Here is a 14,775-nt window from a genome sequence, read left to right as displayed (position 1 = left end):
ATTATAAAACATTCTTCATTTTGCCATGTTTTTGTTGATATACCGTATTGGCCCGAATATAAGACGGTGTTTTTTGCATTGAAATAAGACTGGAAAAGAGGGGGTTGTCTTCTATTCATGGTCCAGACATCATACACATTTACGACGCTAGATGGCGCCAGATATCATTGAAGCGATGTTCTGTCATGACAGATCTCAGTTACGCTCCCCATTCACGACGCTACATGGTGCCTGATATCATTGAAGCGATACGCTCCCCATTCACGACGCTACATGGTGCCTGATATCATTGAAGCGATGTTCTGTCATGACAGATCTCAGCTATTCTCAAGTTTAACCAGTTTGCATTATTTTATTGCAATTTTTCTCCTTATTCAGATTTGTTTCAAGACTACAGTTACAGTTAGACTTCACTTTGATGGTTAATGCAGTTATTACAATTTTGTTGTTTTACCACAATTGATTGGTTTATTTACATTTCAAAAACCAGAAGCCATTCATTTACAAATGTGAGGGCAATTTAGTTTACATATTTAAATGTTCAGATATTAAGATTTGAATGAGGCAAAATAACATGCTTTTTCTTTCAAATATATTGTTATACTCATTTCGGATGTAATGTAATTATATTCTGTATAAAAAATTGTTTTTTCTTTTTTTTTTTTTTTGAAAACTTTCTTCAAACTTGAGTCTTGAAAAAGAGGGGCCGTCTTATAATCAGGGCCGTCTTATATTCGGGCCAATACGGTATATACACCTCAACTACAGTAATACACCTTGAATTGGTAAATGTAAGAAAATAGACTAATCATGCCATAACACTGCAAAACATTTGACTGAACAACAGTACAGTATTTACAATCTCCTCCACTTCCTGTTCTCTCCATCGATTGCACCGACTCTTCTCTTCCATCTCCCCTTCCTTTTCTTCCTTTGCTGAACCGTGTCAGAATAATGAAGGCAGTGTATTGATCACAGAACTCTCTCAGGCAGACTGAGAATGAGGCTTGGAAATAAGCTGTTAAAATATCCCCAAAATGTTATTCATTGTCTCTCATTTTTTTCTCTAGTTATTTCTGAGTGCTGACGTGCTTGCAGTAATTGTAGGAATGTCTCCTTCTAGAAGTTATTTAAGTTTCATATTCGTACGTTTGTAAGACTATTTCCTTGATTCTACAGGTGTTAAAGCCAGTTGTGAGTCCTGAGGTCAACCAAGGAGGAGGCAACAGGAGACTCATTAACTTTTCACTGTCAGGTAGGAAATGAACCTCTGTCTCTTTGTACTTGCATCCTGCAACCTTGATCAATGTGACTCAACACACACTTGACTTCACCAAGCAATCTTAGTGACATCTCCCAATGTTATGTCTCTCTAAGAGCTTAAGGACAAATCAATGCATCTTGTCATCACTCCAATCAGGGACTCTTAATTAGTTGTTTTAGTTGGAAGTACATCAATTCACTTGATGTCTGCGCATGTCAGAATCAGATCTTACCATCTCAAAATGCATCATTGCAGTTGTAAATCTAGAGCTTCAATGTGTTTGTGCAAAGCTCATTTGCACAAAACTACCTTTCCTATCATCTTCACAAACCTTTACCTTTGCACTATTTTCAGCCATACTCTACTGACATTCTGTATGTACTCTGACTTGTAGATCTCCAAGCAGTTGGTTTGAAGAAGGGGATGTTCTTTAATCCAGACCCTTACCTCAAGCTTTCCATTCAGCCTGGAAAGCATAGCATTTTCCCTTCGTTGCCACACCATGGTCAAGAGAAACGCTCTGGTGTTGTTTGCAATACAGTCAACCCTCAATGGAATTCAGAGGTACACACTCTAATACTTTCTATCTTTGCTCTTCATTGTACCTGTCAAATATGGTCCACTTAAAACAATGCTCATGCCTCACAGACGCCAGAGGTTAAAAGTGCTGTTACCGAGCCAGTACAGAACATTTTGAGTGCTGCTGTTGAATACATTTAGATTTTTTTTGCCCTAGACGCAATACTGTATATAGTACACTATAAAAAACTACCGTCAGAAAACACAGACAAGACTGATAAAGCAGTTTCTGCTCTTGCACCCCTCTTTAAAATAAACTGCTCCATTTTAAACCTAAAGAACTGTTGTGTTTGATTGAACAATATGTCTACATGCTGCCATAGCAGATTCATGGTGCACTAAGCGTCCGAACTATTTTTAATATTCCGTTTTACCCTGACAACCCCCGTTTACAGACGTCGCGCAACCGCTTTTGTTTCAACCTAGTAGCCATAAAAAGAAGGTAAGTAATTATATTTATTATTCAAAACGTCTGTCATTTTTAGCTTACAATCATTAATTTATGTCTAATATTTAGTTAAAAAAAAAAAAAAAAAAGACTAAAAAATTATTCACTTGCATATTTTAAACTTTTAAACGAATTACATCACAATGAAAAATTTGGCGTCCCTAAAAAAGTAATGGATATCTACCTCATAACTATCGCTTAATTGTATTTTTTTGTTACTGTCGCATTTTCCCCGATATGTTAGATGATAAATAATCGGTCTAAAGAAAAAAAATTTGAAAAATAACGTTTAAAAAGGTAACTATATGAAAAAGAAAATCTCAACCACTCCTTGTTGTCTGCGATTTCTGCATCGCGACCTTTGTTATATCTCCATGTTTCACCCATAAAATAAAATAAAAAATCCGGCTGTGGCCATTCACAGCTGTGTCTTGACACTCGGTGATACATGCTACATGGAGTTTTTGGATCGAAACGAGGTAAGTACGCGATAATATCTCGTTAAAAGCGTGGCGTCTTTAATTCTGCTCTCGCGTGCTCTCGCCTCCAATTAGGGTTTTGCTGTTAAAATTTTTTTTTTAAATGCCCCCCTGTTCAAAGTTTTTGTTCCCCCCAGAAAATTGAGATTTTAAGTTTTCCAATGATGTATCACACATGCCTTTCGGACAACTTTGAAAGTTGGCCAAATTGAGGGTCTCGGAGCGGAACTTCAAGTCACCTGAGCGTTTTCCGTCTACCGGGAACTAAAACGTTTAATTTAAATTTGACCGCTCACTGAGAATATCAGCCAATAAAACAATTTAGGTAAATGTAAATGCCTCCTTCCCCTGCACATGACTGCTAACAGCTGTCAGCCTATCACAATTCAGCATATTAGTTATGCTTATTGACCAATAGGTGTGTCCAAAGTAAGATGCTTGGGATTAGTTATGTGAGCAGACCATTTGGATTCACGGTGCAAACATTAAATGAACACTAAATGATTAAAAATAATGAATCATAAACTCATTACCAGTACATATAACTGCTGCGTTACCAGAAAGAAATAGTCATTAGGAAAACTAAAAAAAGTAATAAAATACAAAAATCTGCCCAAAAGCCCAGCAAAATCCATTTTTGGAACTGTCATTGCATTGGCATGTCCTATGGTTGCCTGCTTGCCTGTATTTGTAATGCTTTGGTCGCCCCTTAGTGGCTCTTTGGGGTAACTACTGTAAACATTATTTAATTGTGAATGATTTGTTTTATATAAAACATTGGATATTTTGGCTTATTTCCATTTATATTATTTATACGGGACATTTATTTCTATAACTTCAGTTCAAGTTCTCTGATTTTTCACAAAATGTTTATTTTATTTGAAGAACCTTGAAGTTGTTACATTTATCATTATTAAAGTATATCGGTATTGGTTCAATATCGGATTTTTGAAGTTGGACAATGTCGGGATTTCAGTTAAAAAGTCATAATCGCACAACTCTTTCTTGTCAAGTTGACGTAAAAGTAACATTATTTTTTTTTTACTGTGTATTTGTGCCAAATTCAGTTTAGCTTTAGCAAACTCATATAATTATTTTCTTTTTGTTTTTGCATTTGAGAAAAGATCCTGAATTTTGTTTCTACTAGGCATGTGCCGGTATGAGATTTTGACAGTATGATAACCTTAATCAAAAATACCGTGGTTTCACGGTATCATGGTGTTGTAATTGTAGCTCTAAAATGTGTTTTTTGAGATGTATGGATTAAAAACACACATTCCATTCAACAGGATTTTTTCATTTTTCCACGACATATTTGCAAATTGGAACATCAACATGAATATAATGTTAAAATAAATAAATTAAATTAATAAATAAATAAATATTTTAAATAAAATTGAAATAAATAAAATGAACATTAGAAAAACATTAGAAAAAGAACCCTTGGTAATATAGAACGGGACTTATAGCAATAAGCAATATATGATCAAATTGATTTTATGTAAAACACACACCGCTACTACTATTAATATTAATTAGTTGAATATTAATGGAGAGCGAGAGCAAGAGAGAGTGCGTATGTATGACTCGTACCATTATTTACACATTGTACACACACAGACATACCCCCTCTTAACACAGAAAGTTCCCAGGCTGTATTACAAAAATATTATTTAGAACAGATGTTTACAATTGCGGAAGACTTTGAAGACAAAAGTAAGCTAACGGAGGAAACTAGTTAGCCATCTTGGCATGCTAATTAGCCACGTTATCTGCCTCGTTAACAAGCTTACGTTATAGTATTTGTTTAACCATCACTAAACACACTAAACCAACTGGAGTGAACTCTCGTAGCTGGTGGGAAACGTTCATGACAGCGTTTACTTACCTTAAATTTTGTGTAAAGTGACAGATGATGGTCACGTATAAATGTGAAATCATGTTGGAGGTGTTGCTTCCCCTGGCAACAGCCCTCCGCAAGCATGTCAACTGTCCTTCCTCCTCTAGGCCACGGCCGTCTGTTTCTTTTCAGTAGCTGAAGTACTCCCATACTAGCGACTAGCGAGGGGGGAAAAGCTCAGGTGTAGTGTGACCATCAGACACAGGACAGAGCAAAAACCAGAGGGGGAGGAGGGAGCACAGCTGCTCCAAGCCACAGATTTCCTGCTGAATTTTTGGGACATAAAAAACAGCTAATACCATACTATGGTATGACGGAAAATTTTAGTGGTTTTGAATCCATGACGTTTTCATACGACGGTAAACCTTGAAACCGGTAACCAGCACATGCCTGATGTCTACTAAACTAAATGTACTTCATAAGTGACTTGCAGTTGTTTATTAAGGTACATATTATCACACATTCACCTCAGTTTATCTCATCAATTATTGAAAATGTTACTGACAGTATGAAATTTAGAATTGTTTTAAGTAAATGTTGCATTTATTACTGCAAAGTGTGGTGTCAATCTTCCTTAGTCCACACTTACTTAAGTTCAGCATCCGCATCACTCATCCTACACATGGATGAGCACATTCAGAGCACACCTTCTTCCTCCAAAGCTTATCCCAACCGTCGTTTATTGAGTTTCTCTCACACAAACACGCATGCAGCCGCCTGCTCCTTCTCTGATTCATACTTCTAAATTATTCACTCCTTTTCATCTTCCTCCTATAACACCATGATTCTCCCAGCACAACCTGCCTTCACTATCTACCACTTTCTCAGCGAGGCAATGCCATTTGATGTCATTTAAAATGCAACCAAATACATATTTAAACTTCAGGCTTTATCTTCCGTCATCCTATTCCCCCGTTCTGGCCCCTGCACTCTTTCAATACGCTTTTCTTGTCATGTTCATCCATCTAGTACACAGGCCACGCAAGAACTCATTTAGAGCCAACCACATCAGATGAGTTAAACTAATATTATGGCCAACATGATGAGCACAAACATATCATGTATCCCTCAAATCTAATGATGGCGAGTGATCTAATTGTTACAATGTACATTGCTGTATTTGTCTGTTTGTCTAGAGGTTTAACTTTTTATCGCTACCCACGGATGTTCTGGAGATCGAGGTGAAAGACAAGTTTGCCAAGAGTCGGCCTATCATCAAGCGCTTCCTAGGGAAGCTTTCTGTGCCTGTCCAGAGGCTCCTGGAAAAACATGCTATTGGGTAAAACCTCGTATTATTATTTTTCTTTACTTTTTATTATTATTCGTAGTAATCATCTATACCAGTGGTCCCCAACCACCAGGCCGGGGACCGGTACCAGTCCGTGGCGCATACCCTACCGGGACGCACAGAAATAATAAATAATTTATGAATGACCGCATTCTGGTCTGTGCCTCTTGGCACACCAATCTGCCTGTCTACTCTATTGACTAGTCCGAGTAGAGATATGTGGACACTGTCCTCTAGTGGTAGCCGCCATTACTGGGGTGTTTACACACCTCAGTCAATGTAAACAGTAATGTTAGCTGTCTGCTGCTGGCAGCATACCTCAGTAATGGCAGACGGGGTACTTCTGATCGTTTTGCTCGGATTGGTCATTAGATATAATAATAGGATAGGATAGGATGTTGTCATAGAAATTAGTTGGTGCTAGCATCTATTTCTTTTATATCTATGTGCGCTTGTCCTCAATAATGACGTATGACATAGACACATCAGATTTGTTCCCCGAAATAATAACCACACACGCTAGCAAAGATGACTAAAAAACAGACGTCTTTGGACAGCTTTTGACGTCGTAAAGGCCACCTGACGAGTCCACGCTGCATAATACTAGTCCTTCTGAAAAAATTAGCATACTGTGATAAAGTTAATTATTTTCTGTAATGTACTGATAAGCATTAGACTTTCATATATTTTAGATTCATTACACACAACTGAAGTAGTTCCTTTTATTGTTTAAGTATTGATGATTTTGGCAAAAAAGTCCAGAAAAATCAAAAATCCCTATCTAAAAAAATTTGCATATTTCATCCGACCAATACAAAAATAGGTTTTTAATACAAAAAAAGTCAACGTTGAATAAATGCATTTCCTTCTCCCCAGTCTTCCTCCAAACTCTGGCACCTTGATTTCCGAATGACATGCAAAATTTGCTTTCATCTGAAGAAAGTACTTTGGACCACTGAGCAACAGTCCAGTGCTGCTTCTCTGTAGCCCAGGTCAGGCGCTTCTGCCGCTGTTTCCGGTTCAAAAGTGGCTTGATCCTGGGAATGCGGCACCTTGAGCCCATTTCCAGCACACACCTGTGCACGGTGGCTCTGGATGTTTCGACTCCAGACTCAGTCCACTGTTTCTGCAGGTCCCCAAGGTCTGGAATCGGCTCTTCTCCACAATCTTTCTTAGGGTGCGGTCAGATCTTTTGGTTGTGCAGCGTTTCCTGCCACACTTTTTCCTTCCCACAGACTTCCCACTGAGGTGCCTTGATACAGCACTCTGGAAACAGCCTATTCGTTCAGAAATTTCTTTCTGTGTCTTAGCCTTTTGCTTGAGGGTGTCAATAATGGCCTTCTGGACAGCAGTCAGGTCGGGAGTCTTGCCCATGATTGCGGTTTTGAGTAATGAACCAGGCTGGGAGTTTTTAAAAGCTTTGGGAATCTTTCGCAGGGGTTTTGAGTTAATTTGTTGATTCAGATGATTAGGTTAGTAGCTTCTTTAGAGTACCTTTTCATGATATGCTAATTTTTTGAGATAGGGATTTTTGGTTTATCTTGACTTTTTTGCCAAAATCATCAATATTAAAACAATAAAAGGCTTGAACTACTTCAGTTGTGTGTAATGAATCTAAAATATATGAAAGTCTAATGTTTATCAGTGCATTACAGAAAATAATGAACTTTATCACAATATGCAATTTTTTTTAGAAGGACCAGTATGTGGCCAAAAGTTACCAAACGAGGCAATGAAGCCTTCAAAGCCGCTTCGGGACTAAGACTAAGCACCCTAGAATAATGGATAAGCCTTTGGAATTTTTTAAACGAAAAAGCAAGAGCACGAAGGATAGAAAGAATTTGTGAGGTCCACCACATAAACAAAAGCGAATGCACTGAGAGCCTCATACCTCATGTCAAACTGTAATGCTAAAGCCAAGAAACCTTCCACGATTGGAGAAGAACTTATGCCTGCGACCAAGAATGTTTGCTGTCAAGTTTTAAGAGAGGCCGCTGTTAAAAAAAGTTTGATTCAGCATCTGGTGAGAGACATTTTCCTTGCACTTAACGTTCGTTTTTAGTCCCGTCGTGTTATTTCATATCTACTGTACTCTTCTGCCACACATTGCCGGTCCGTGGAAAAAAGGCCCACATTACACCGGTCCGTGGTGCAAAAAAGGTTGGGGACCACTGATCAATACGACACACAGTTGTACTTTATGTGTCTGGGAGTGCTCTGAGATTGGTTTGATCTCCGTAAACCTCAATTTAGTTTGGTAAATTAATTAGGAACTCCAAAACTTTGCATAGAAAATACCAATTTTTACTTTTTTACCCGAGCAACGCCGGGCCATACTGCTCGAATTCAGTCAGCATACATAAAATAATAATAGTAATAATGGGGAAAACCTGATTTCAAACAATGGTCCCAACAACCCAGTACAAGTACTATGCCCGGCAACGCTGGGTCATATTGCTAGTATCTAATAATTGGACATATTGTAGCCGATTTTATGATGCTGGTTAATTTGTTTTGATCTTTTATCAGAATGTATTCATTCTAAAGTCAAACTGGATTTTCGCGACTGTAGTAAATGTTTTAAAAGTTTCTTTAAAAATATGCAATTTGGTGACTTGGGGGAAACCTGGTTTATTTAGACATACAGTGTGGCAAATAAGTATTTAGTCAACCACTAATTGTGCAAGTTCTCCCACTTAAAAATATTAGAGAGGCCTGTAATTGTCAACATGGGTAAACCTCAACCATTAGCAAAACAATGTGAAAAAAAACTAACAGAAAATCACATTGTTTGATTTTTTAAAAATTTATTTGCAAATCATGGTGGAAAATAAGTACTTGGTCAATACCAAAAGTTCATCTCAATACTTTGTTATGTACCCTTTGTTGGCAATAACGGAGGCCAAACGTTTTCTGTAACTCTTCACAAGCTTTTCACACACTGTTGCTGTTATTTTGGCCCATTCCTCCATGCAGATCTCCTCTAGAGCAGTGAAGTTTTGGGGATGTCGTTGGGCAACACGGATTTTCAAATCCCTCCACAGATTTTCTATGGGGTTGAGATCTGGAGACTGGCTAGGCCACTCCAGGACCTTGAAATGCTTCTTACGAAACCACTCCTTTGTTGCCCTGGCTGTGTGTTTGGGATCACTGTCATGCTGAAAGACCCAGCCACGTCTCATCTTCAATGCCCTTGCTGATGGAAGGAGATTATCGCTCAAAATCTCTTGATACCTGGCCCCATTCATTCTTTCCTTTACACAAATCAGTCGTCCTGGTCCCTTCGCAGAAAAACAGCCCAAAAGCATGATGTTTTCACCACCATCCTTCACAGTGGGTATGGTGTTCTTCGGATGCAATTCAGTATTCTTTCTCCTCCAAACACGAGAACCTGTGTTTCTACCAAAAAGTTCTTTTTTGGTTTCATCTGACCATAACACATTCTCCCAGTCCTCTTCTGGATCATCCAAATGCTCTCTAGTGAACCGCAGACGGGCCTGGATGTGTACTGGCTGGGGGACACGTCTGGCAGTGCAGGATTTGAGTCCCTGGCGGCGCATTGTGTTACTGATAGTAGCCTTTGTTAATGTGGTCCCAGCTCTCAGTAGTTCATTGACAAGTTCCCCCCGTGTGGTTCTGGGATTTTTGCTCCCAACTTTTGCTAGGGATGGAGCCCCAGATCGAGGGAGATTATCAGTGGTCTTGTATGTCTTCCATTTTCTAATAATTGCTCCCACAGTTGATTTCTTTACACCAAGCATGTTACCTATAGCAGATTGTCTTCCCAGCCTGGTGCAGGTCTATAATTTTGTCTCTGGTGTCCTTCGACAGCTCTTTGGTCTTGGCCATAGTGGAGTTTGGAGTGTGACTGACTGAGATTGTGGACAGGTGTCTTTTATCCCGATAGTGAGTTAAAACAGGTGCCATTAATACAGGTAACGAGTGGAGCCTTGTTAGACCTCGTTAGAAGAAGTTAGACCTCTTTGACAGCCACAAATTATGCCTGTTTTTAGGTGACCAAATACCTATTTTCCACTCTAATTTGGAAATAAATTCTTTAAAAATCAGACAATGTGATTTTCTGTTTTTTTTTTCCACATTCTGTCTCTCATGGTTGAGGTTCACCCATGTTGACAATTACAGGCCTCTCTAATCTTTTCAAGTAGGAGAACTTGCACAATTGGTGGTTGACTAAATACTTATTTGCCCCAATGTAAATGTGAACATATGAATGAATTTTTTTTTTCTCCTTTACCGTCAACAGGGACCGGGTCATTAGTTATTCCCTAGGCCGCAGGCTGCCAACAGATCACGTATGTGGACATTTGCAGTTCCGATTTGAGCTCACCTCCTCAATTCATCCAGGTATTTTATGTCTGTCTTTATGTCAGTCCCTCTTAGTCTCTTGATGTTTCAGAAAATGTACTGGATTTACAATATTTACATTCTCATGTTAACGCACTAGAACTCTTAAAAGGGCAATAGTGGCCAATGCATGTCAGAAATAGCAAAGAAAGCTACTTGTTACGCTGACATCTCTTCCATTTGCTCTACTCCCCACACAGGAGAGTGTAATATGAACTAAAAAGTTCAAATTAATTCGACTTTTAATTTTAGTGCACTATACTGTAAGTTTGGCAAGGTCATCAGCGTAACCTAATATGTACTTTAAAAACTATAAAATGTTCATAAATATATCAATTAATAGTGTTGTAAATGGTATGTTGCTGTTGAAATGTAACTCTTGGCTGCAGGGCTGCCATTAACAGTCAGTCAGTGTCAAACAGATGGAGAAGTTAACATAATTTTTGTTTAGTTTAGCAATGTCAGGATGATTATAAATGAGAATGGATGCAATAAGATAAAATTGATGCCGTTCCAGAAAGACAAAAGAGAATCTTTTGGCGAGTATAATTTTGGACTGTTTACACATCTGATATGAATCAAGTACAAACAACAAATCTGTCCACTAAATACATTTTGGAAAGAATATTCAGCTTCTTTATGGTAAACAGCTAAATCATTACAGCAAGTCGCTTATACCAGCCAAATGTTTTGTTGTCAGATCTATTTTTATGAACTCATATCTGAGTTTTATGTTTTATTTCATTGTTGGCAGTGAATCCGATGAAACTGTCGTTACACTGAAGTGTGGACTTTTTTTCTTAAACAATTAGATGACATGTATTTAAATATTACTCACGCTTAAGACGAGGCCGATGGTCCAAGCATCAGAGCTAGAGTTGTCCGATATTACTGAGTACCCCATTATATCGGCTGATAAAAGTATTTTAAAATGATATCGCATAATATCGACATTGTTTTTTTTATTATATGTTTTCGGCCAATATGCATATGGCAGTGCTGCCATGTATACTTATTGCCTGCCTTTGTTTCTGGTGTTTTGATGCCCCCTGCTTGCACTAGGTGTAATTTGTTTTGAAGTTCCAACACTTTCTGCTGATGTCATCATATGTCAACGCGAGCTCATTGCGAATAGAGAGAGCTAAATGGACGAGCTAACGGCTGCAGTAGATGTACCATAGCAGTTCTTGCCATCTCCCCACGCTGTTTGTGCCTAATACAAGCACTGGTTGTCAGTTATATTTTTCCTTTGGTTTGGTTTGGTTTAAATTTTGTTGGAGCGTAGTGTAGTATATTGGAGATGTGTATATTTAGTTTTGTTCGCATTGGTGGTAAAATTTGGTTGCATGATTCAATTTGACACATGGTGTATACTTTGCTTTATTTTGTGACTTTATTTCATATTTTTCACACATTTTTTTTTTGTTTTCAGTTTTACAAAAAACTATCAGTGCCTTTGTCAAGAGATAGATGACCACAGTAAAGCCAATTCAACTTTTCTCCAGCGTCTGACTTGTCTTTCGAACCTGATTTGTTCGCTATTTGTCGATTTGTGCACTCATACATACATTTTCCCCATAACTTCAGTTAAAATTGTTCTCTTATTTTTCAACAGAATGTTTATTTGAAAAACATTGAAGTTTTTACATTTATCATTATTAAAGCATCCAGTGGGGCATCATAATACAATTAGCCATAATATGTGAAGTCTACGACGACATTTATTAGTATCGAATCTTTTGAATGGTAAATGGTGAATTGGACAATATCAGGATATCAGTTATTGATTAAAAAGTCATATTTGGAAAACTCTAATCAGAGCCCATAAAAATTTTAGCTGTCTTCCTCCCATAAAATGTTTGATGGATGTGATTTAAAACATTGTATGATTTCAATGTGATTTTTAAATACAGTAAATATGCATATAACTTTATTCATTCAACTGTTGTCCATTCTAGTTTGTTTTATATTTTAAATAACCTAACTTAGCATATATGCGTTCAGTGAAGAATTTTCTAGTATAACATTGAGGTGGCCAGAATTATGCTGTGATGCTAATTTTCCAATATTTACAGTACTGTACATTATAAATGAACTGCAAAATGGAGGGAAAAAATCTGATGCTTTTCAGGAGGCTAATGATGTTGATAATAAGATCAAAGCTGCACAGGCACACACATTAGTATTTTTGTGTGATGATCCCAATTAGTAGATGAGTGTAAACAAATAACTTCAATGGTGAGAAGTTCAAATATTATTATAAATAATACAGACAAAAACATATAATTTAACCTCCATGGTCTTTGGCTTGTCTTCTACTGTGTGTGCTATTGAGGAATGAGAAAATACTGACTGTGATCTGAAAGCAAGAGAGAGACTCTCACCGCAGCAGGAAAGAGTCTAACAACACTTGTCAAGTGTTTTCTCATCTCTCGCGTTGCCAAAAGCTGTCTGTTGTCCTTTGTTTGCTTGTTTCAGGCAACACCAAGTGGGCATTCTCTCTGTGAGAAAACAAAGCGGCACTTTTAATATTACGTAGCCATGGTTGGAACTGGATATTAACGTTTTAGTAAAATGCAGTGATGAGCAGAATTATTTGCACCCCTTGTGATTTTGCAAGTTCACCCACTTAGAACTAGGTAGAGGTCTAAAATTGCAATCATATATGCATTTCCACTTATAGAGACATAATCTTTAAAAAATCTGGAACTCACATTGGTTTTTTTTTTTTTAAACTTTTTTTTGCAATTTACTGGGGTTCATAAGTATTTTTACACCTGGGAATCATCAATACTTATGACACTCAAAGAGTTGTCAGTCTACCTAAAAAAAAAGTCCACCTTTACTCCATGAATAACCACCCACCAACCATCTGTTTGAGCTCATAATTGTAGCCTGTGCAACCTACAGTCAGTCATAATCCAATTGCTACCATGGCCAAAATCAGAGAGCTTTTGAAAGACACCAGAGAAAAACATTTTGAGCACCACAAAGCTGGAAAAGGCAATGGGACAATTGGAAAGCAGCTTGGTGAGAATAAATCAACAGTTGCATCAATTGCTAGAAAATGGAAAAGGCTAAACATGACTGATAAACTACTTCGGACTTGGGCTCCATGTAAAATCTCTCTTTGTGGAGCATCGCTCATGATGAGAAAAGTAAGAGCTCAGCCTACAACTACACGACAGGAGCTGGTCAATGACCTGAAGAAAGCTTGATGCACAGTTTCAAAGTCTACTGTCTGTAGAGCACTACGGTGCAATGGTTTGAAATCATGCATTGCTCAGAAGGTTCCCTTGTTGAAGCACGTACATGTTAAGGCCCGCCTGAAGTTTGCCAGGGACCATCTGAATGATGCAGAGCGCTCATGGGAGAAAGTCATGTGGTCAGATGAGAACATAATAGGGTTTTTGGTTCAAACTTTACTCGTTGTATGTGGAGGAAAAAGAAAGATAAATCCCAAGAACACCATCCCCACTATGAAGTATGGGGGTGGAAGCCTCATACTTTGGGGCTGCTTTTCAGCAAAGGGGACAGGACGACTGTCCTGTATAAAGCAAAGGATGAATGGTGAAATGTATCGACAGATTTTGAGCCACAACCTCCTTCCCTCAGTCAGAGACTTGAAGATGAGTTGTGGTTGGATCTTCCAACATCAGGCATGCAAACTTGCCACCTTTCGGCAAAATTTTGCCGTTTTGAAATCAAAATGGGCCATTCTTCATAATCACGTAGATCCGAGGAGAAATGTCAACGAGCTAGTGAAACCGTTAACTTCAAAACCGTAGTCCATGCTCAAAACTACACTCTAGTCCTATGACCTAGACCTCTCACCGCCACTCTCTTCTCGTGACAACAAATGACTGACAATAGTGAGAGACGGGTGCACAGTTATCACCAATCAGCAATGAGGAGGCCGAACCCCTCTCCATCCCAGCTTCTCGCCCGGATCCGTTGGAAATTGCGGCAAGGTAAGGGATTAACGTCAAAATTTGTTAATTTCTTAAAGCTAAAAGTTTGAATGATGGCCAATAATAGTCTTCATAATCATTCAATTGTGTCGTTCGATCAATTCCTGCGCTTGTAATGGTGTCTATAACACAAGTATTTGCTAAATTTCTTGATAACTGACTTCAGATAGTCCTCGATATTTCACCGCCTCGTAGAACGCAGTTACTCGAGGTAGCCCTAACTGCGGAGGGGCTAACTAGCATCTTTCACACAAGGCTTTGCTAGTAAAGTTAGCAAACGTCTGAATTGTCGGGTTATTTAAGCCCCCTTTGTAAAGCGCTTGTTAACGATAAAAGAAAAATAGATCATGAGCAATGAGGTAACTAGAGTGATGAACTAGTGCCTGCCATACAACTCATTTTCAGGACTTTGTTAGTAAAGTTCTGAATGGTCACCAGTTATTTTTGACAATGAGTTATTTAAGGCCCCTCTATACTCTCC

At 38.2% G+C, this 14,775-nt stretch overlaps 1 protein-coding gene across 3 annotated transcripts in view; it reads left to right on the top strand.

The window, feature by feature from the left end:
- The window catches only part of LOC130908435 (E3 ubiquitin-protein ligase HECW1-like), a 110,796-nt gene that overhangs the window by 46,831 nt on the left and 49,190 nt on the right, over positions 1-14,775 (top strand). For all 3 annotated transcript variants that reach the window (XM_057823852.1, XM_057823853.1, XM_057823854.1), the window contains 4 exons: positions 1,180-1,255; positions 1,659-1,828; positions 5,807-5,949; positions 10,223-10,323. In XM_057823852.1, the coding sequence (XP_057679835.1) occupies positions 1,180-1,255; positions 1,659-1,828; positions 5,807-5,949; positions 10,223-10,323 (490 nt within the window). The remainder of the gene's footprint in view (positions 1-1,179; positions 1,256-1,658; positions 1,829-5,806; positions 5,950-10,222; positions 10,324-14,775) is intronic.

Source organism: Corythoichthys intestinalis, chromosome 20 (genome assembly GCF_030265065.1).
Source record: "Corythoichthys intestinalis isolate RoL2023-P3 chromosome 20, ASM3026506v1, whole genome shotgun sequence".
NCBI lineage: Eukaryota > Metazoa > Chordata > Actinopteri > Syngnathiformes > Syngnathidae > Corythoichthys > Corythoichthys intestinalis.
This window is presented reverse-complemented; position numbering and strand designations above follow the sequence as displayed.